Source organism: Zymoseptoria tritici, chromosome 1, assembly GCF_000219625.1.
Source record: "Zymoseptoria tritici IPO323 chromosome 1, whole genome shotgun sequence".
Lineage (NCBI taxonomy): Eukaryota > Fungi > Ascomycota > Dothideomycetes > Mycosphaerellales > Mycosphaerellaceae > Zymoseptoria > Zymoseptoria tritici.
This window is the reverse complement of record NC_018218.1, coordinates 1,012,710-1,032,065: the sequence shown is the minus strand read 5'-3', so window position 1 is coordinate 1,032,065 and position 19,356 is coordinate 1,012,710. Positions and strand designations below refer to the sequence as shown.

Sequence of the window (19,356 nt, the reverse complement as noted above, 5' to 3'; positions counted from 1 at the left end):
TGGCGGATATATCGACACCTGGTCGATCCTTGGTGGACGTCGAGCGTGGAGCAATTGTCGGAGAGGGAGTCTCTGAGACATGCACTGGCGAGTCGGACGCTTCCACGATATGATCGCTGAGGATCGGCAGGTCAACTCTTGCCTGGCTATGATTGAGCTCTGGTGAGGGCACAACCGTAGGCGAAGATGAGTAAGGCTCGATAGTCTGCACTGGAAATGATCGCTTGGGCGTCTGGAGTGGTCTTGCTTCTTCAGTCATTCTGCGCTTGGAAGACGGGCGCTCCGTGCTGTCCATTTCATCCACAGCAGCGCGCCGACGAGTCGCAGAAGTGACATGCACTTCCGGGCTCGGGGTGGAGTCATTCTCGATTGGATCGGATATGTGCTGCTCTGGAGTCGTTTGTCGTGAAGAAAAGACGAAGTCTTTTTGCAGCGCCACAGTCTTAGCTTGCATTTCGTTCATCTTCTGCAGCATAATCTGATCATGGCTAAAGAGCGGCGGCTCCGCGTAGATATGACCGAAGAGATGGCCCATTGAATGCACTGGCTGCCAATGTTTCTGTGGCACCACTGTACACGGATAGATGTCCTTTGGTTTGAATGCTTCGATGAGCAGGCAAAGCTCGCCGTATGAAGCGTGTCTCGAGAAGGGAAACAAGATTTGCTTTGGCAATTCTCCACCTTTGATCAGTGCCGCCTCAGCGATGCTTGGATCGACCTTTGGCTTTTCGGCCCGCCTTACCAGCGCCATGACGACCTTCTCGGGCGTCAGATCCTCCATTTCTGGTTCTTCCTGTGAGACGTGTTGATCGTCGGCTTCTGGCCAGATGTCCAGCAAGTCGAGCGATATCGTTCCTCGTGCCTTCAGATCATCGTTGACCATCTTCAACACTTTCTGACATCGCTCCGGATCATTCTTCAAATTCGCAATCAGTAGTTCCATCAATTGTCCGAATTCGACGGCATCTTGGAACTCCAGCTCGTGGCGCAGAGTCAAATCACCATCACCACCGCCAGCTCCTGGCTCGCGCATCGACTGACCATTGTGTCGAGAAATGATCGGAGTAATGCGAACAAATTGTTTGCTCCATATGCTGCAGCCAGTTCCTTGCTCGCAAGAGTGAAGCTGGTGCTTGTCGTCATCTCCAGTAGCCAGGCAGCCTTTCTGTTCGTGGTTTCCATAATGCGAAGTAATCAGCTTGAAGTACTCGGGCGCGATCGTACCGTTCGCGCTGCCACCAAGAGATCGGTACACCCCATATTTGAACTGGTCAACGTGGATCTGAGTGTTGAAGTGAGCAGACAGTGCTTGCCAGACGTCCTCGTATCCGAACGTCCACGAGTCGAAGTAGAAGCGAGTGTTTCTCGGGTACATTGACACCTTCTCGAGCAGCTCCGATATACCCTCTGCTTTGGACGGGAAATGCTGGTACCGGTCCGTCTTGTTTGCGAACGTCGTGTCAAGGTAAATCATGTCGAGACGCTTTCGTGGCTCTTTGCCGAAGTGAGAGAGGTATCGATTGAGAACTGGATATCGAGAAAGGGAATCCACCCACCATCTTTCTGACCGAATATCACCGGTGTACAGGACGGCTTTGGCATCCAGACCCTCACCTTCGATCAGGAACATCACAGCACCGACGCAATGATTGGCGTCGAACAGTGTCACGCGGATCTTTCGACCGGGTTCCAATTCGATCCATGTCGGAGTCTCGAGCGGTACTGGCTTGAGAAGCCTCTTCAGGTGCTTGAATGTTTGCTTGCGAGACTCGAGAATGCCATTGGCAAAGTTCATTCGATGTGGATATTTCTCAAGTCGAAGCAGAACTTCTCTAGTAGCCGGCGAGCAGTAGATGAAAGGTCCCTGGTACGACAGCGACTCCAAGCCGACGAGATGGTCAGTATGCACATGACTGAGGAAACACGCCCGGACCGCGCGTCCAGAGATGGCGTTGGTCCGGAAGTGATCAATCTGAATATCGGGGAATTCGGCCACGCGGCCATCGAATGTCGACATGTCGTGTGATGCGCATTGCTGACTTCTTGTGGTATGTCGTGTCGACGATGGAGTTGGAGATGGATCTGAAAGTGGTGTCGAGATGATGAAGTGAGAAGGGATGGCGTGAGAGAGGTTCAGGCACCAGACAAAAGTGGGGCTATCCAGATCGCGCTAGCAAAACCTACTTGATGCGAACCTCTTTGCATCCATCACTCTTCCAACGTTCGTACTACTCTCTCCATTGAGCTGTGAGCTGCCTCCTAGAAAGTCAGACATGCGACGACTCTTGATTGCCGGGCAGTGAGCCAACCTACCAAGCAGGACACGACCTCCCATCAAGCGATGATCCAAGAGTTCACGTTGCATTTCCATCACCGGATGATCTGGAGTGGCATTGCTCCAAACCTGGCTTCCGAGGATTCCGCTGCGAGATCGTACACCCGATTGGCGCATCGGAGTGATCACCGTCCAAACCTTGCCGCGAGACTAATGGCTTGATGAACAGAAAGTACCCCTGCGAGCCTGCAAATGGCGACGACCTCGATATGCCAACCACTTGAGTTCTAGCATGAAGCTCAACATCTTCGAATCAAAAACTTTCGTTGACACGAAGGTAAGCTGTGAACCGAGCGGCGCCATTCTTGTCTAGGCTTCAATAGAGGTCGAGGCCCTTCGAAGCGTGCATCGACCCTCGCACCCTCATCCGGCTAGCAACTGTCCAAGCCAGCGAGGTCACATGTACCCGCTTACATCACGGCTTGCTCTGGGACATGGCATTGCAAGGCTCAATTCCTACCGCTGAGTCCTGATGGAAACCGCTGCAAAGTGTCCGTCAGTTGCCGATCAACCCATGCCGCCTCCCAAAGTATAACAGCGACCCCTCTCGATGCCCTCCTCCCGGTGATGAGGCTTCAATCTAATCTGCCACATCAATCTCACTAACCGTCACAACTCGAATCCCCTCCCGGCGGCGCCGGCCGCTGTTGAGTCTACGCACCACAAGGAGGGCGCCATCACAGTCACCCGCCCGGCACGAAGTACTGGACTGCTGCCCAGTCCACCCCGTCTCCCATCACTGTGTTTATATTCGAAGCTGCACATGCTGCTGCTAAGAATACCATTGTCTCTCGCACCGATGGTGAATGGTAAGCCTGTTACGTCCCACGCCTGTGCCGACCTTTGCGCCCTCATCCGGCAGGCAGTGCGCCAGGTTGTACATGAGCTTGCATCAGGAGATGCTCTGAAATTGACTTTGCACAGCCATTCCGTTGCTGACGTTCAGGGGATGATGCTTCTGTTTCCGCGCCATTCGCTCATCCGCAGTTTCCCTCCTCGCAGCACAAAAGGGCACCCGATGCCCGGCTCCATTCCAGTCTTTTCCTCAACACAAGTTGCAACCTCTATTCGAATAATTCCACCGACCATCACCCTTGGAAAGACCAAGACCCAAATCCAACACCGACACAACGACACAACAACACAACACAACGACAATGAAGGTCTCCGTCATCTTCACCACCCTCTTCGCCGCCACGGCCGTCGCCGCCCCTGCCGCGGTCCAACTCAATGAGAACGCCGTCGAGCAGTCCCTCGAGGCCCGGGCTGCTGGCCGAGGCAACTGCTGCCCTCTCGTCTATTACGGTCCCGGCATGACCGGCTGTCCTAGGCACCCGACAAACTGCAGATGCTGTTAAGAAATGGTCAACGACCTCATGTATCGATGGTAAGCTTGTTCCGTTCCGATGTTCTTGTTTTTGCACTTGCTGACCTCGTCGGCAGCGCAAATCACGCTCTCTGGATCTACCTCTTTCGTCTTGGACCTCCACTCGGCGGCAGCTGCGATGGAGTCTTGATACTCGCCGGACGTACCGACAAGAGAGCTGGCTTTAGGGTGATGGATGGTTGTGAGGAACATTTCTTTGTTCCGTGTGCAAGGCCGGATCGCCGGGATTGTGCATTGCATCCTTTGTTCATTCGCTCAGTCAATCACGATATCGACATATATAAAACACGATATGGCTGCTGCATGTCCGCTCATGCACATTCATGCACAGTCGGCCTCGCGTGCAATCTCCCTTTCCTTCCCGGCTCATACTGGAACATCCACGAGCCAGGCTCTCGGGTCAAGAGTCTGACATTGCGCCCTCGTTCACGTCCATGCTTGACATTGCGTGACATTGCAGACATGCTTCTTCCCGTAGGTTGTCTCCAGGAGTGACGTGAGTGTGCGAGCAAACAGCGCTGGACCTCAATCCGGACATGGGTTTTGATAGGGTTTGATGGGTGATAAGAGCACAATGGAGAAACGTACCAAGAAGATGGAGAGACCGAATCGCAGCAGACGTCCGTAGACATGACAATTGAATCACCATCACATTCACTCCTTTGTCTTCATGAATTGCATACGAGCCCACGTGCAACGGTACAAGACAAGGTCGATCGAAGAAGCTCCGCCAGCAAACAAGCTTTACGCCGCCACCAAGTCCAGCCGAAGTGGCGGCGGCTCGAAACCAGGATGTCTCGACTTGAAATCCCACTTTCTCCTCTCCATCACCCTCATCCTGCAGTGTTCCGCCCTTTGACGGACGGGCGACTGCAGTGTCCTGCCAGATCTACTGCAGCCCTCCGTGATGAGCATCTCAATGGCGGCCGGTCTCAGCGCCTCTTGTCTGGGAAATGTCGCACGGGTCGCACATGTCGCACGGAACTTTGTTTGCACGTTCACTGCTTTCGACGTAAGGTGCATATCGGCAAGGACGGGAAGGAAGGAACTAAGGATTGCGCGAGTGCCTATGAAAGATCAGGCCGGGTGGGCAGGTGGGCAGGAACTCTGATATCGAGTGCAGCCAAAACAGGGCAGCGGTGGATTGCGATTGCGGCGTTTGTTGCTCTTGGGCGGGATTTTTACTTGTGCAATGCAGGAAAGACGCATTGGATTGCGTTGCATGTGAGTGTGTGTTGATGAGGTAGGCACACTTGGATCGTCTGTCCTCCTTCTCACTTCATCTTCGTCTTCGTCTTCCTCTTTCTTCTCATCGTCTCCATACCAACAACGTCGTCATTCGCTTCGACGTCTCCATCTGCAGCACGCACCTTGCAACACATCACCTCGCATCCCCACTTCGGGTCTGCCTTGCCTTGCCTTGACAACCACGCTCGACTTCTTCACGACGTCGTTGGTTTGCCAATTTCTTCAACTTCGTCGGGCCTCCCAAAAACACACTCCCACCAATTGCATATCTCTTCCTCCGCCGCCATGTTGTCCCGACTCATCCTCTTGCTGGCTACGCTGCTCGTCTCAGCATTTGCTCTTCCCACCATCGAGGCAAAGGGCGCCAAATTCTTCACCAGCGAGGGAAAACAATGGTTCATCAAAGGTATGGAAACCACGATTCCACCACATCTCATCAATACTAACAACATCACAGGCATCGCTTACCAACTCACACCCGACGATCCTCTTGCCACGCCCGACCAATGCAAACTCGATGCCTCCTTGATGAAGACTCTCGGCGCCAATGCCATCCGTGTTTACCACGTCGACCCATCTGCGAACCACGATGAGTGCATGTCCGCCTTCTCCGACGCCGGTGTGTACGTCTTCCTCGATCTCGATACCTTCGACACCTACATTCTTCCCACCGCCGGTCAGCCACAATGGAACCAAACCCAATATGATCGCTACGCCGAAGTCATGGACGCCTTCCACACTTACGACAACACGGCCGGCTTCTTCGTTGGCAACGAGGTCCTCAACGTCGGCGCTGATAGTGTCGCTGCTCCGTACGTCAAGGCTGCCGCGCGGGACATGAAAGCCTACCGTGACAGCAAGGGATACCGAAAAATTCCTGTCGGCTACTCTGCCACTGACTCTGGTGAACTGCGTCCCAACTTGCAAAACTACCTGGCTTGCGGCGACGACGTTTCCAATTCCATCGACTTCTTCAGCTTGAACGCGTACGAGTGGTGCGGGGATTCAACCTTTGAGGTCAGCGGATATCAGTTCCTCCAGAAGAATGCTAGCGAGTACAACATTCCCATCTTCTTCTCCGAGACGGGTTGCAACACGATCAAGCCGCGCACGTTCCAAGATCAGTCTGCCATTCTGGGCAAGGACATGGACGATACTTGGTCTGGCGCTATCATCTATGAGTGGATTGAGGAGGCCAACAACTACGGTCTGATTCAGTACGGCGCACCAGTGGATCCGACTGCCACTGGCGACAACATCGAAGGCGGCTTCGTTCGAGCTGGCACCCCAACTCCCATCGTGCCGGACTTTGAGAACCTCAGCAAGCAATGGGCTACGCTCTCCCCGACTGGCGTCTCCCAGAACGCCTACTCGCCATCTCTAAAGCCGCCTGCGTGTCCATCAGTGACGAAAGGCTTGTGGGACATCGCACCCGATGCTCCACTACCAACCATTGGTCAGAAGGTGGCCAACCCTCAATCCGGCGGTCAGACAGGCACATCAACCGCCAAGTCGACCGGCGGCGGAAGTGGAACGGCTTCCAGCGACTCGGCGTCATCCAGCGAGACGAAGACATCCTCCGGAGTGAAAGCGAACAGAGATGTACAGAACATCAAGACCGGCTTTCTCTTCCCCATGCTGCTCTGTCTCGTGGCGTTTGCGGTGTTCATTTGCTTTTGGTGAGGATGGATTGCGATCCCTCACAATATGATTGCATTTTTGCGCATGCATGACATGTATAGATTTTAGAGGGCGATGGGCTAAAGTGGGTGTCAAATAGTGGCGTCCTCGTCTAGGCGAAAGGAAAAGGATGGATGGGTCCCAGCACGTAAGTCCATGTAATAATGACATCTCACGAGCAACATCGAATCATCCCTCTCATCGCCCAGATCTCCACAACCTAAGTACTGACTGGCATCTCTCAGCCTCGACATTGGTCAAGATGTCTCCAACAAAATCTCCGACCAAGCCCTCATCCTCGACAACGAAAGCGACTCGCGTGTACCACCCAACTTCGCCTCCAACCCTTTTCATCAGGCCTCGTCCTCGTCATCGATAACTCATCTCAGCCCTCTCCCTCACCCGGTCTATCCATCTCTACCATCTTCTCCACATCATGCCCTCAATCCCTCCCGTCCAAACTCACCGACCTCAGGCGACGGCTCTTCACATTACACTTTCGCCAGCCCGACTCTTGGACCCGTCAACACCTTTCCCATACCTGGCGGCTCCACTTTCCCTCCTCCGATAGCATCACCACCTGCAGCGGTTCCTGCGAACCACCAGTCACCCTCTCCGCATACCGTCCTCCCTCTGCCACCGAACCGCACAGCAACATCCCTCACGTCCTTTCGTTCCGTCCCAGCGTATCGTCTCCCATTGGACTCAATCCGGGAGTCGCCGAGTGGAGGATTCTCAGCACAGATGCCGGCTCCGGGAACGGCGTATCGACAACGAGTGAGCGTCGCTAGCCCGGAGGGACGGTCGAGTTTCTTGGGGAGTCCGGTTCCGTATACAGGGAGTTTCGTCAGTCCGCCGAGGATTGGAAGCTTTGTGATGTCAAGAGAAGCGATTTCACGGCCCAGTCCTGTGGTCGGGTGTGGATATGCATATGATAGAGCGAGACAAAGTGCAGTGAGGCTTGAGAGAGAGGCGATTCCCGCACTTTTGCCATTGCACTCTTCCCCTGCCATGGCTACGCCGGTTTTACCGACATCTCCGCCTCGAACAACGCTTGGCCCGCCGCCAATGTCTCCACCTCGACCCACACCCGCTTCTCCGACCATCATCGCACCGACCCCAATCGGCTCACCCGCTCAAACGGAACAGACCCAGTCAGCATCAGCACCCGCGGACCGAACGAGGAGTTTGGCGATGCTGAATCTCGTGAGTGGAATGCCGGTTTCAACGACGAGGGGGAGGTTGAGTACCATCCCGAGTGTGAGTTCGAGGAGTTTGGAAGAAGGACGGGCTGGGGTTGTGGAAAGGAGGATGGGCAGTGAGGTGGAAGACACGGGAAGGAGGAGGATGAGGGCGAGGGTTAGTTGTGCGGGGAGGAATCTGAGTCGGTGGTTGGAGGGTGGGCTCGGAGGAGGTGGTGTCGGTAGTGGAACGGGAGCTGGATAGGGATACGGTTGAGTTGAGGAGTTGAGAGCGACTTTGACCAGAGGTTTCCTGGGAGTATTAATCGTAATGACCTACTGGCGTTGAGTTGACTGTGATGAGCTCTGCTGAGTGATATGTGAAGATGCCCTGTTGTGAGTCTGCTCCTGATTTGTGACAGTTCTCGGGTAAGCGCGATTCGTGCGAACAGCAGGAAGTAGTCCCTCCGCGGATTATGAGTGCCCCTTCGTAACTTGTGACTGCTCAGGCCTAAGCCTTCCCGTCACAACAACACAAATCTTCCAAGCCCAGCACCTCACGATACCACACAACGACCCTCCAACGTCTGATCAAACCCACGCAACCTCACTCATTTCGAAGACGACAACAATAACCACCACACTCGAATCCGATCAACCAGCCAACCGCTCTCACCCCAAGAGACACAGACCGACAATAAAACCGTCCGCAACCCGATCTCGCTCACAACTGGACGCAACTCAATCCAACCCTCACATCAACGACAACGCCCCCCATCACCACCACCACCACCGAAAATGCGAATCCTCACCCCCCTCCTCGTGGCCCTCCTCCACCTCCTCTTCACCCTCCAACTCCTCACCATCAAATTCCTCCTGGTCTGCACCTACCAGCTCATCTGGGACCTCCACACCCTTCCCCCAAAGACCACACAGCAACAACAACAACAACAACCCTCGCCACACCTCCATCGCGACATCCCATCCCATCTCTACGCTTTGCCGACAATCTTCACCCTACTGCTCATCCTCACCGTCTCGAGTCACCTGGTTCTCACATTCCGGCATCATTCGGATCCCTTCTGGCCCGGCTTTCGCTTCCTCATGCTCGAAACCGGCAAGGCTATAATCTGGGGCTGGGGACTTTTCATCTTTTGGATGTTGTATCTCGGAGCGAGGGAGGTGGAGGAAGAGGCGAATGGGAGGGAGGCGTGGCCGAAGGGACATGGGATGGTTTTCGCGGGGGTCGTGACGTGAGTTTCTTCTCCATCCCTCATCTGTCTTGTTTGCTTTTTGCTGCGATGGGACGACGTTTTGACTGACCCTTTGCAGGGCGCCGTTTTGGATGGCTGTTTTGCCGGTGGGGATTGCGTTGATGCCGCGGATGGGGATATTTCCGTCGGAAGAAGGGAAAACAGCTTTGTCCAGCTGATGAGGTCGGAAAACTTGACGGTCGATATTTTGTGTTACATGCAACCTCGCTATCTTCCAAGTTTCCTCCACAAATACCCAATATCCCTCTTTCTCTTCCATCAAAAAATTCTACTTGAACTGATCCTCCGTAACACCCGCTCCCATGGCGCTCGTCGAACTCATACCACCCTGCACCATCTGCAACAAACCATCCACATAATTCGCACCACTCCACTTCTGGTGCGTGACGACTTCACAACCCTCCTCAATCTCCGGCTCTTGCACAATGGCGCCGTAGGCACGCATGCCGTTCTGGGCGTACTGCTTCGCGAAGCGGTCGGAGATGAGGGCCGTGCTGTGCAGACCGGCGAGGGTGATGAATTGCCAGCAGTAGCCGAGGGAGGCGAGGCGCTTGATGTAGGTTTCTTGCTCGGCGGCGGGCATGGCGGCTTTCCAGTTGAAGGAGGGGGAGAGGTTGTAGGCGAGTCTGTGCGATCGTTAGTTAAAGATGAGGGGGACTTTTGGGAAGATGCAGTGAGAGGAGACATACTTCTGCTCGGGCCACACGGCGTGCACACCCTCAGCGAACTCCTTCGCCTGCGCGAAATCGGGCAGCTTGCTCTCCATCCAAATCATGTCGGCGTACGGAGCGTAAGCGTTCGCGCGCATGACGGCGCACTGGCAACCTCCGCGGTAGCGGTAGTATCCCTCACGGGTTCTGGGGGAATCCCAGTCGAAGTGGACGTCCACACCAGTGAGACCTTTGGCGAGAGCGCGCTGCTCGGCGTTGGACTTGCCCTTGGACTGCGCGTTGAAAGCGTCAATCAGACCCTGCTTGTCGACGTGCACGCCCGCGTTGACGGTGTCGGCCACGGCTTCGTGGAAGAGCTTGATCCCCGCCTGAGCGTTCCAGGCGTCTTCGACCGCTTGGAGTTCGGCTCCGTACTTGCCTGCGGCCTCGGCGGCGAGCATGAGGTCGTTGAGAGGCTGGAGAGCTGGGTTGGTGGCGCCGAGGATGTAGGAGTGATCGCGGGGGTCGATGGTGGAGGTGAGGAGGGTGGCGGCTTCGGAGTCGGTGCGGGCCACGGCGAGGAGGTCCACGCCCATGATGTCGGCTTGGGCGCGAATGGCGACGAGACGGTTGATGTGCTCGCTGACGGGGACGAGGACTTTACCCGCCATGTGGCCGCACTTCTTTGTGCCGGGCATTTGGTCCTCAATGTGGATCCCTGCCGCACCCTTCTCGACGAAGAGCTTGGTGAGCTTCATCACGGCGGTGAGACCTCCGTGACCGGTGTCGGCGTCGGCCACGATGGGGCGGAGAAAGTCGGTGTTGGCCACCTTGGAGCGTTGCGAAGGTGGTGTGCTGAGGCGCTCCTCGCGCTGCTTGCGGTCGTGGAAGAGCTGGGCCATGAACAGGTGCTCGACCTTGTTGGGGACGGTGGTGTATGGGTAGTCGGCAAGATCGGGACCGGGCTCGTTGGAGGCCGAGGCCGTGCTGGAGGATTGCCATCCGGAGACGTAGACGGTGTCGAGGTACTTGGCCATTTGAGTGACCATTACTGGGTCGAGACATCCGTAGGTGGCGCTGGCGGTTTTGTTCTGGTTTGATGTGTTAGAGTGTGATGCTCAGTTTCTGGCTGGTATGAATCCTCAATCTCACCTTGAAGCGTGTCTCGACCAAATCCCAGAGCTTCTTGGACATCTGGTTGCTGGGGTATTCAATGGCAATGGTTCCACGCTTGGAGACAATTGACTCGGCGGTGTAGGGACGGCGAGTGTAACGCCATCTTGGGTCCTGCCACCATTGCTTCAACTCTTTCACCTCGGCCTCGAACTTGGCCTGTTCTGCGTCGGAGCCGGACATGCTGGGCGTGTGTTGATGGACGGCGTTGGAGATGGAGGAGACAATGGACTTTAATCGTTCCGCCAGCGTGTAGGATTGGCCTTCTGCGGTCTTCCTGGTGGTGGTTGTGGTGAGGGATGAATGTGGTGTGAGGAGGAAGAAAGGTAGAGCGGTCAGGAAGAAGAAAGAAAGATGGTTGTTTTAGTTTGCAGACGGTAACCTAGGTGAGGTCTGGTCTTGGTGGAGAGAGGGGAATGATCGAGACTCGCGTCACGTCACATGCAAATAAACGGGCGGTGGCTTTGACTATATACCTCGTTGACAGTGGGAGCAGACAATCGTCGGCACAGTCATGCACCGTCTGCGGCTATGGGAATGCTCCGATGTCGTCCGACTTGTGACTGTGACTGGGCCGACATGGTCGTTTCTGTGAGTCTTGCAGTGGAATTCCTTCGCTCGACCGAGGAAGCACATGCGTTGATGCGGCGCAGAAGAGCCTCGGATGAGCGGACGTCTGGAAGCTGACTGGGTATCGCTGGAATAGACTCGGCGGACAGGCCCGATCCGTCTCCAGAGACAATGAGAGCTTCGGTTGTTTGGAAGTGTTGCCCGAGGTCTAGAAAGAAATGCTGAGTAAGACGGTAATGAATGTCCAGTGATGGCAGATGAGAATGAACCGTCGCAGCCATGTTCCCTCGCTGAATATGTCGTGCAATGGAGTTGTGCTTCTGTCAGTCCCAGCAGACGCTCTTTTGCATGTGAGTTTCTTCTCCGCATTGTCCTGCAACGGCCGAGAGGGAGCATCCGAAACATTCCACCCAGTTGCCCGGCCATTCTCCGTTCTGCTCCGCTGTCGCTTGAGGTGATCTGAGAGAGAGGACCTGACTCCGGTGTATATATCAACTAGAAGTACTCCGCCGTAGAACAGATCAGTCACAGCTCTCCAGCGGGAGAATCTGCCAATCTTGCTCTGCGTGTATTGCTGGTTGGACATCTTGCTGTCCCAAGGTTTAGCTGTCATCGCAAACAGGTCCCAAGACATTGTCTCTTGTGACCACATCCGGGCTGTCGATGGCATTGTCGCAACATGAACGTTGAAGAAATCCGTGACTTTCGATGAGAACAAATGTCCATTGTGAGGAAAGAAGAAGAGTGGTCGATGGCGGGCTCGAAGCACAGCAGTGCATTTCTCAGAATACCAGGATCTGATTCGGTCTTCTGGATGAGACTTCTTGTCTCCATCTTCCTGTCGTGTCCACTCACCCAAATCTCTACCATGAACACAGCATGTGACCGACCAGTATTCTCAGCAGCTTACGAATCACGCGAGCGTTCCGCATGGCAGGGGGCTGTCAAGATCGAGGTTGAATCTTCCCCCATCGCCATCCCAGCTCTTGCCATGCAGCACTAGCATGGCAGATCGGTTACAACGGCACGTCCTTCCCGATCACTGCTCCACTACCACCGATGCTCTGGGCGCGCGCCTGTCTCGTCTATCGCGCCGCCTCGACTCGAGGCTTGCAAGACTTTATCCGGATGGGAGTTTTGCACTGATCGTGTGACAGGAGACTGACATGCAGCGAAATGGCTCCAATGGACATTCGACATCGCAAGACGGGACTGGCAGATCAACAATGTCTTCAAGATATCCCTGTCTTCGAGGCGACATCGCATGCAGGCAGTCCATCCCACTGTGCTGGACATACAAGAGTGTCCCACTTTAAGCACGCCCAGCAAACTCCTCCACTCCATCTGCCGGCGGATATGCGATGCGAAGAAAAGCGCCTCCACTCTTCGGGGCAGGCGTGGGGAAAGAATGTGGAAAGGGTCTTTCCTCTACCTCTCTTTCTCTGCTTCACCGCAGCTGCATCGACTGCACTCATGAGACCTATCACTGAACATCCTCATCCTCCTCTGTAAGGGAATTCTTGCACACTCTTCCTCTCTCATTCCACACCTTTACCTGTGCATTTCTCGTCTCCTACTATCCCTCGCCCACATCTCCTACATTGGCATATCCACACTGGGCGTACATCATCAAGCATCTTCGACTTCACTTGCAGTCCTACGAACATCTAATCCCGCTGTGGATCCCGCGAGTTCATTCATGACCTGAGCAGAACCTACGACTATCAACCTGACAGACATATCTGGATCCTGGTGTTGAGCATACACACACTGTCCCTCGATATCTCAACTCAATGGACCCCGACAAGCCACCCACCTCCGCCATGGATCCTGAAAAGTCCACCACCTCCACCACCAAGGTCGACCGACGCTCCTCCGTCATGACCGTCGAAGACTCCCTCTCCAGAACGTCCACCCACTCCGACGCTCTCTCCATCGCCTCTGCCAGGACCCACCACTCTCACCACTCCCGCTACAGCCGCGACTACGCCGGATCCGCCAACGACCTCTCTCGTACACACTCCAACGCCATCGGTGGCGTCGTCCCCACAACCACCATGATGAACCGCACCCAAACCAACAACACAACCAACACGACCGCCACAATGGATCTCGCCTACGAAGTCGATTTTTCCGACTCGGACCCTCAAAACGCCCAAGCCTGGCCACTATGGAAGAAATCCGTCGTCGTCGCCATCTTCTCCTACGCCACCACCTGCGTGGTTCTGTACTCGACCTCCTACACCGCTGCCATACCAGGCATGCTGCAGGAGTTCCACGTCTCCGAATCCACGGGTATCCTGGGAGTGACGACGTACCTCCTCGGCATGGCGTGCGGGTCGGTGGTGCTCGCTCCTCTGTCGGAGATGTATGGTCGACGACCCATCTACCTCATCGTCATGGCGCTGTTCATCCTCTTTGTGATCCCTTGTGCCGTGGCGACAAACATGGCAACAATCCTGGTGAATCGATTCATCGGTGCATTCTGTGCGGCGGCGATGATTTCCAACGCTCCCGGAACGGTGAATGACATCGTCGACGACCAACATCGTGCGCTGGCATTCTCGATCTGGAGTATAGGTCCGATGAACGGACCGGTGATTGGGCCCGTTGTTGGAGGGTTCGTGTATCAGTACATGGGATGGAGGTGGACGAATTGGGTTGTGGTGATTGTGAGTGCGGTGGCGTGGTGTTTGGTCGCGGCGGTGCCGGAGACGTATGCGCCTGCGATTTTGAGGGGGCGGGCGAAGAGGAAGAGGAAGGAGGAGGATTGTGAGAAGTGGTGGAGTCGGTATGACGACAAGGAGAAGTTTTTGCCGTTGTTGAAGGTGAATCTGAGTCGACCTTTTGTGTTGACGGTGACGGAGCCGATTTGGTGAGTTCTCCTGCGGAACCTCGATTGATGCAGAGCATTTGCTAACGAAAAGTGCACAGTCTTTTCTGGGACCTCTACATCGCATTAGTCTACGGCGTCCTCTACGTTCGTCCCCCTGCCTCCCCCTCCCTCCACCAACTCACTAACCCCATCCCTCCCAGCTCTGCTTCGTAGCCTACCCCATAGTCTTCTCCCAACTCCGCCACTGGTCCCCCGGCATCTCCGGCCTCGCCTTCTCCGGCATCGGCCTAGGAAGCATGCTCACCATCCTCTCCGAGCCCCTCCTCCGCCGCATGATCAACGCCCACGCCCACGACCCGCTCACCAACCGCCCCTACCCCGAAGCCATGGTCAGCGTAGTCTGCATCGCCGCGATCCTCATCCCCGTCGGACAAATCTGGTTTTCGTGGACCTGCACCCCAGACGTCCATTGGATCTGGCCCATCCTCGCCGGTATCCCTTTCGGCGCGGGTAACGCGGGAGTCTTCATCTACGCGTCCAATTACCTCGTTCAATCGTATGGGATCTACGCGGCGTCCGCGCTCGCTGGGAACGCGGTGTTGAGGAGCGTGATGGGCGCTACGTTGCCGTTGGCGGGTCCGGCGCTTTATGCTGCGTTGGGGGCGAACTGGGCGGGTACACTGTTGGGGCTGATTGAGGCGGTGTGTATTCCGATTCCTTTTATTTTTTATAAATACGGGCATAAGATTAGGGAACGGTCGGGGTTGATTAGGAGGATGGCGGAGGATCAGAGGAGGAGGGAGGGGAGGGTTGAGAAGGCGAGGAGGAGGGCGGAGAGGGTTAATATTGAGGAGGGGGAGGGAGATGAGGGGGATGAGAAGAGGGGTGGGGTTGAGGAGGTGGAGAAGGAGGGGGGGAGGATGGGGGTTAGGGAGGTTTAAGGGGTGGTATCATTGAGGAGGGGGGGATGGGGTTTATTGGTAATGTTTTTCTGGCGGCATAGCGATGGGATTGGGATTGAGGTTGGAGAGAACCGACATCATGAATTGGCACTGGTACACTGGGGTTTGCATGGGAACTTGCATGGAAAAGCAGAATGAATGCATGATGATTATTTTCTGGGACGAGACGGAACGTTTTTGTTCCTGAATACTCTGGATACGACCAAAGCTAGACTCGACACAGGCGACAGACGGTATATGAAGAACATGATTGAAAACTGGGTTCCTGACACTGGCACTCCTTTTCTCGACACTCTTTTTCTCCTTTCAAATACTAGTTTTTCATCGCTGCACAAGTTCACACCCTCCTCCAAACACTGACATAATCCTTCCCCTTCCCCGCCTCATGCGTCCGTTCCGGCATCCACCTCTCCACCCTCTCGAACCCTCCCTCCTTCCCCTTCCCATTCCCACGATTACTCCCCACAACCACCACCCCGTCGAGGTCATACTCCACCTCCCCACCCGGCTTACCAAGTAACTCCCCATACAACTCCCCCGTCAACCCATGCGGCGGCCCACCCTCGCTGGGAGCTTTATGCAACGGCCACTCCAGACACACCAGCCGCCCTGTCTCGGGAGTGAGGAGGGAGTGTAAACGTGCCGACCAGGCAGGGCGGAGAGAAGGCGGGAGAGCGCAGAGGAAGGTGTAGTCGAAGATGAGGTCGAAAGTTTCTTCCTCTCCCTCAGCATTCTTTGGCAACAAGGGTAATGTTTTGAAGAAATCTGCTTCGAGAAAAGTCGCTGTTCCCGGTGTAATGTCTGACTCCGCGGGAGGGGCGTAAGCTGGGTCTGGCTGGGAAGTGAGGGTGTTCTTGAGGGACTCGGCGGCGGCGATGGCGGTTTTACTCGCGTCCAAGCCCACGGTGTCGTATCCCAAGGAGGCGAGGAGGAGGACGTCGTAGCCTCTTCCGCAACCTGGTACGAGGGCTCGTTTTCTGCACGTGGTGGATTGGTCTTTGCTGGATGGGGTGGGGCCGAAGATGGAGGGTTTGGAGAGGATGGCGTCTTTGAGGGCGAGGGAGGGGCCGGAACGGTCCCACGGTGTCGTGGATTTGGACCAGAGGGATTCCCAGTGGGAGGTGTGGGTGGAGGGGTCGGTGTTGGCGAAGGTTTCTTTGAGGATTTGTCGGTCGGTGGAGTGGAGGTCGGCGGAGGCGGAGGCGGACATGTTTGTGGGGATGATGGGGATGGGGCGGTTGTGTGAGGAGGATGCTCGTGCTGTCGAGGAGAAAGGCTGGAGTCTGGCTGTGGTCGACGAGGGAAGGAAGGTTGTGGATCGTGTCAGGGCTCGCAAGGCTTTGTTCATGGGTTTGTGCGTAATGAACCGAGTTTACGTTGATGAGGGGATCAAAGTCTCAGGAGTCCTTTGTTGGTGAAGTAAGGTACTCTTGTCCAGCACAAGTGAGGTCGTGGTTCTGCTGCCGGGCTTGAGTCCGTGATGGTTCTTGTCAAGGGATCATGGATGTTTTGGCCGGGATGATGATGTAGTTCCAGAGATCCAGGGACAAGAGGTGAAGGTTTACTGGGGTGTGCACGTGTGTAACTGTCACTCAATCACGACGACAACTTCTTCTTGAATATACACCATCAAACAAAGATATCATTCACAATTGATTTAATGTCCATCAATACTTCAATCCACCTCACCGCCATGCAGTCTAGCCCTGTCTTCATCCCTCCCCCGAGTGGTAGCCGACTTAAGCGACCACTGACCAGTCCTCCCCACTCCGACCTCGGAACAAGCAATCGCAAAAGGCCAGACGGTTATATCGGCATGTCCACTCTGGCCTATCATCACTAAATCCGCCGCGATGCGTGCGATACATCGATCTAGCTCACACAATGTGCCGCGTGCCGGACATGTGGCTGTCGCTGTCGTTGTCGTTCTTCCTGCTCGACATGCATGCGTGAGAGGCAGGTGCAGGTCAAGGGTGTTTTTCATGTCTTCTTTCCTCTTATCGTTCCGCTAAAATGCTATGATTCATCTCTTCTCACTTTCAATCCTGCTGTATTGACGACCTATGCTCTTGACTCCTACGCACCTGTGTTGTCATCTCATCATTCACGGCAAACATCAGTCTAGGACGATCGATCGATGACGACGAAGTTTTGATATCACGAAATCCACCAGGATAACGAAACAGCCGCCAAGTGCTGCATCAAGAACACATCTCAACCGCCATGGCACAAGACTCCGAGAAAGACTCAGCAAAACACCCCGAAGACATCGAGCCCTCCAGATCAGCATCCACCTCCGAAGATGACACCAAACTCCAACATCCACCACCAACCGTCCTCTCAAGAAAAGAATCCCCTGAACCACTCCCCGGTCTCGAAGATGTCGACGACGAACAACCTCGCCGCAGCCGTCAACACTCGACAACATCAACCCACTCATCAACATCCACCCGATCCGACCACTCCCACCATGACCCTCAACTGCCACCCCACCGCACCCGTTCCCGCGCCCAATCCTCCACCCGCTCGACTCGCCCTCAACCGACCATCGTCCCTCGCTCCTCCCGCCGCGGTCTCTTCGCCCGCTTCTGCCTCATCAACGAAATCACCAATGCCTTCGACTACTCCCGGCGGATGAAATGGACCATCACCTTCATCGTAGCGGTAGCAGGGTCCGCCGCACCGATGGGTTCGTCCATCGTCCTCCCCGCTCTGGTCGACATCGCCCGCGACTTCAACTCCACCGCGACAGTCGTAAATCTCAGCGTGGCATTCTACATGCTCAGCATGTCCATCTTCCCACTATGGTGGAGTTCCTTCTCGGAAACCCTCGGCCGGAGAACAATCTACGTCGTCTCATTCGGCCTCTTCCTCGTCTTCAACGTCCTCTCCGCAGTCAGCACGAGTATCGGCATGTTCATCGCCATGCGCGTCCTCTCCGGCGGAGCAGCAGCAAGTGTTCAAGCCGTGGGAGCAGGGACCATCGCAGACGTATGGGAAGTCAAAGAACGCGGCCGAGCAATGGGAATCTTCTATCTCGGACCACTATGCGGTCCACTCCTCTCCCCCATCCTCGGAGGTGTCCTCGCTCAAACCCTCGGCTGGCGATCAGCACAATGGTTCCTCGCCATCTTCGCCGTGCTCCTCTTCATCCTCATTGTCCTCCTCCTCCCCGAAACTCTCCGTCAACGAAAATCTCTCTCCGCCGCCGCCGAGCAGGAAGCAAGCGAACCCAACCCCGACTCTACCCTCAGACCCACCCTCACCCGCATAACAACCCAACGCTCCGTCGCTCTCAAAGCGAAAAAATACACCCTCATCCTCCGCCGCGTCTTCCTCGACCCCCTCCGAATCATCCTCTACCTCCAACTCCCCGCCGTCGCCATCCTAGTCGCCTACGCCGCCGTGACCTTTGGTTCCCTCTACGTGCTCAACATCTCCATCCAACAAACGTTTTCCTCCGCACCCTACTCCTACGGCAGCATCATCGTCGGCTGTCTCTACATCCCCAACTCCGCGGGATACTTCATCTCCTCCATCTTCGGCGGACGATGGGTGGACAAAATCATGCAACGGGAAGCGGTCAAAGCAGGACGCTACGATGAAAAGGGGCGTTTACAATTCATTCCCGAAGATCGCATGAAAGAAAATGCCTGGCTGGGTATGCTGATCTACCCTCTCTCCCTGATCGCCTACGGCTGGTGCGCGGAATACAAAGTCAACGTCGCCGCGCCGATGGTGGCGAATTTCTTCTTCGGCGTGGGGAGTATGCTCATCTTCGCGCTCGTCACGACCATGTTGACGGAGTTCATGCCGAGGAAGAGTTCACACGGCATCGCGCTGAATAATTTCGTGAGGAATATTTTCAGCTGTGTGGGGACGATTGTCACCGAGCCGTTGATTGTGGCGATTGGGAATGGCTGGTTGTTTTTGGGACTGGGGGTGATTAGTTTGGTGTCAGGGGGGTTGACCATCTGGGCGATGAAGAGGTTTGGGCCGAGGTGGAGGGAGGGGATGGAGAGGGGATTGGAGAGGGTGGCGGGAGGGGAGAAGGGGTGAT

At 55.4% G+C, this 19,356-nt stretch overlaps 7 protein-coding genes across 7 annotated transcripts; 4 read left to right on the top strand and 3 right to left on the bottom strand.

The window, feature by feature from the left end:
- Positions 1-472: 472 nt before the first annotated feature.
- Positions 473-2,017, bottom strand: MYCGRDRAFT_65158 (uncharacterized protein; the record flags this gene model as incomplete). The annotated part of the gene is made up of 1 exon (XM_003855918.1): positions 473-2,017. A coding segment is annotated over one exon (1,545 nt), but the record flags the coding sequence as incomplete, so codon positions are not given.
- Positions 2,018-3,427: 1,410 nt separating this feature from the next.
- MYCGRDRAFT_102085 (uncharacterized protein) lies at positions 3,428-4,014 on the top strand (the record flags this gene model as incomplete). Its single annotated transcript, XM_003857633.1, has 2 exons — positions 3,428-3,722; positions 3,779-4,014. Coding segments are annotated over 2 exons (261 nt in total), but the record flags the coding sequence as incomplete, so codon positions are not given.
- A 1,262-nt stretch (positions 4,015-5,276) lies between these two features.
- MYCGRDRAFT_19433 (uncharacterized protein) lies at positions 5,277-5,639 on the top strand (the record flags this gene model as incomplete). Its single annotated transcript, XM_003857634.1, has 2 exons — positions 5,277-5,376; positions 5,428-5,639. Coding segments are annotated over 2 exons (312 nt in total), but the record flags the coding sequence as incomplete, so codon positions are not given.
- Positions 5,640-9,269: 3,630 nt separating this feature from the next.
- Positions 9,270-11,327, bottom strand: MYCGRDRAFT_102083 (uncharacterized protein; the record flags this gene model as incomplete). The annotated part of the gene is made up of 3 exons (XM_003855917.1): positions 9,270-9,731; positions 9,795-10,846; positions 10,908-11,327. The coding sequence occupies 3 exons, from the start codon at positions 11,109-11,111 to the stop codon at positions 9,374-9,376; spliced, it is 1,614 nt and encodes a 537-aa protein (XP_003855965.1).
- Positions 11,328-13,558: 2,231 nt separating this feature from the next.
- Positions 13,559-15,275, top strand: MYCGRDRAFT_33142 (uncharacterized protein; the record flags this gene model as incomplete). The annotated part of the gene is made up of 3 exons (XM_003857635.1): positions 13,559-14,373; positions 14,433-14,478; positions 14,535-15,275. 3 exons carry the CDS (start codon positions 13,559-13,561, stop codon positions 15,273-15,275), a joined length of 1,602 nt encoding a protein of 533 aa, XP_003857683.1.
- Positions 15,276-15,633: 358 nt separating this feature from the next.
- Positions 15,634-16,506, bottom strand: MYCGRDRAFT_83409 (uncharacterized protein; the record flags this gene model as incomplete). The annotated part of the gene is made up of 1 exon (XM_003855916.1): positions 15,634-16,506. One exon carries the CDS (start codon positions 16,504-16,506, stop codon positions 15,634-15,636), a length of 873 nt encoding a protein of 290 aa, XP_003855964.1.
- Positions 16,507-17,810: 1,304 nt separating this feature from the next.
- Positions 17,811-19,316, top strand: MYCGRDRAFT_22912 (uncharacterized protein; the record flags this gene model as incomplete). The annotated part of the gene is made up of 1 exon (XM_003857636.1): positions 17,811-19,316. A coding segment is annotated over one exon (1,506 nt), but the record flags the coding sequence as incomplete, so codon positions are not given.
- Between the last annotated feature and the right edge of the window lie 40 nt (positions 19,317-19,356).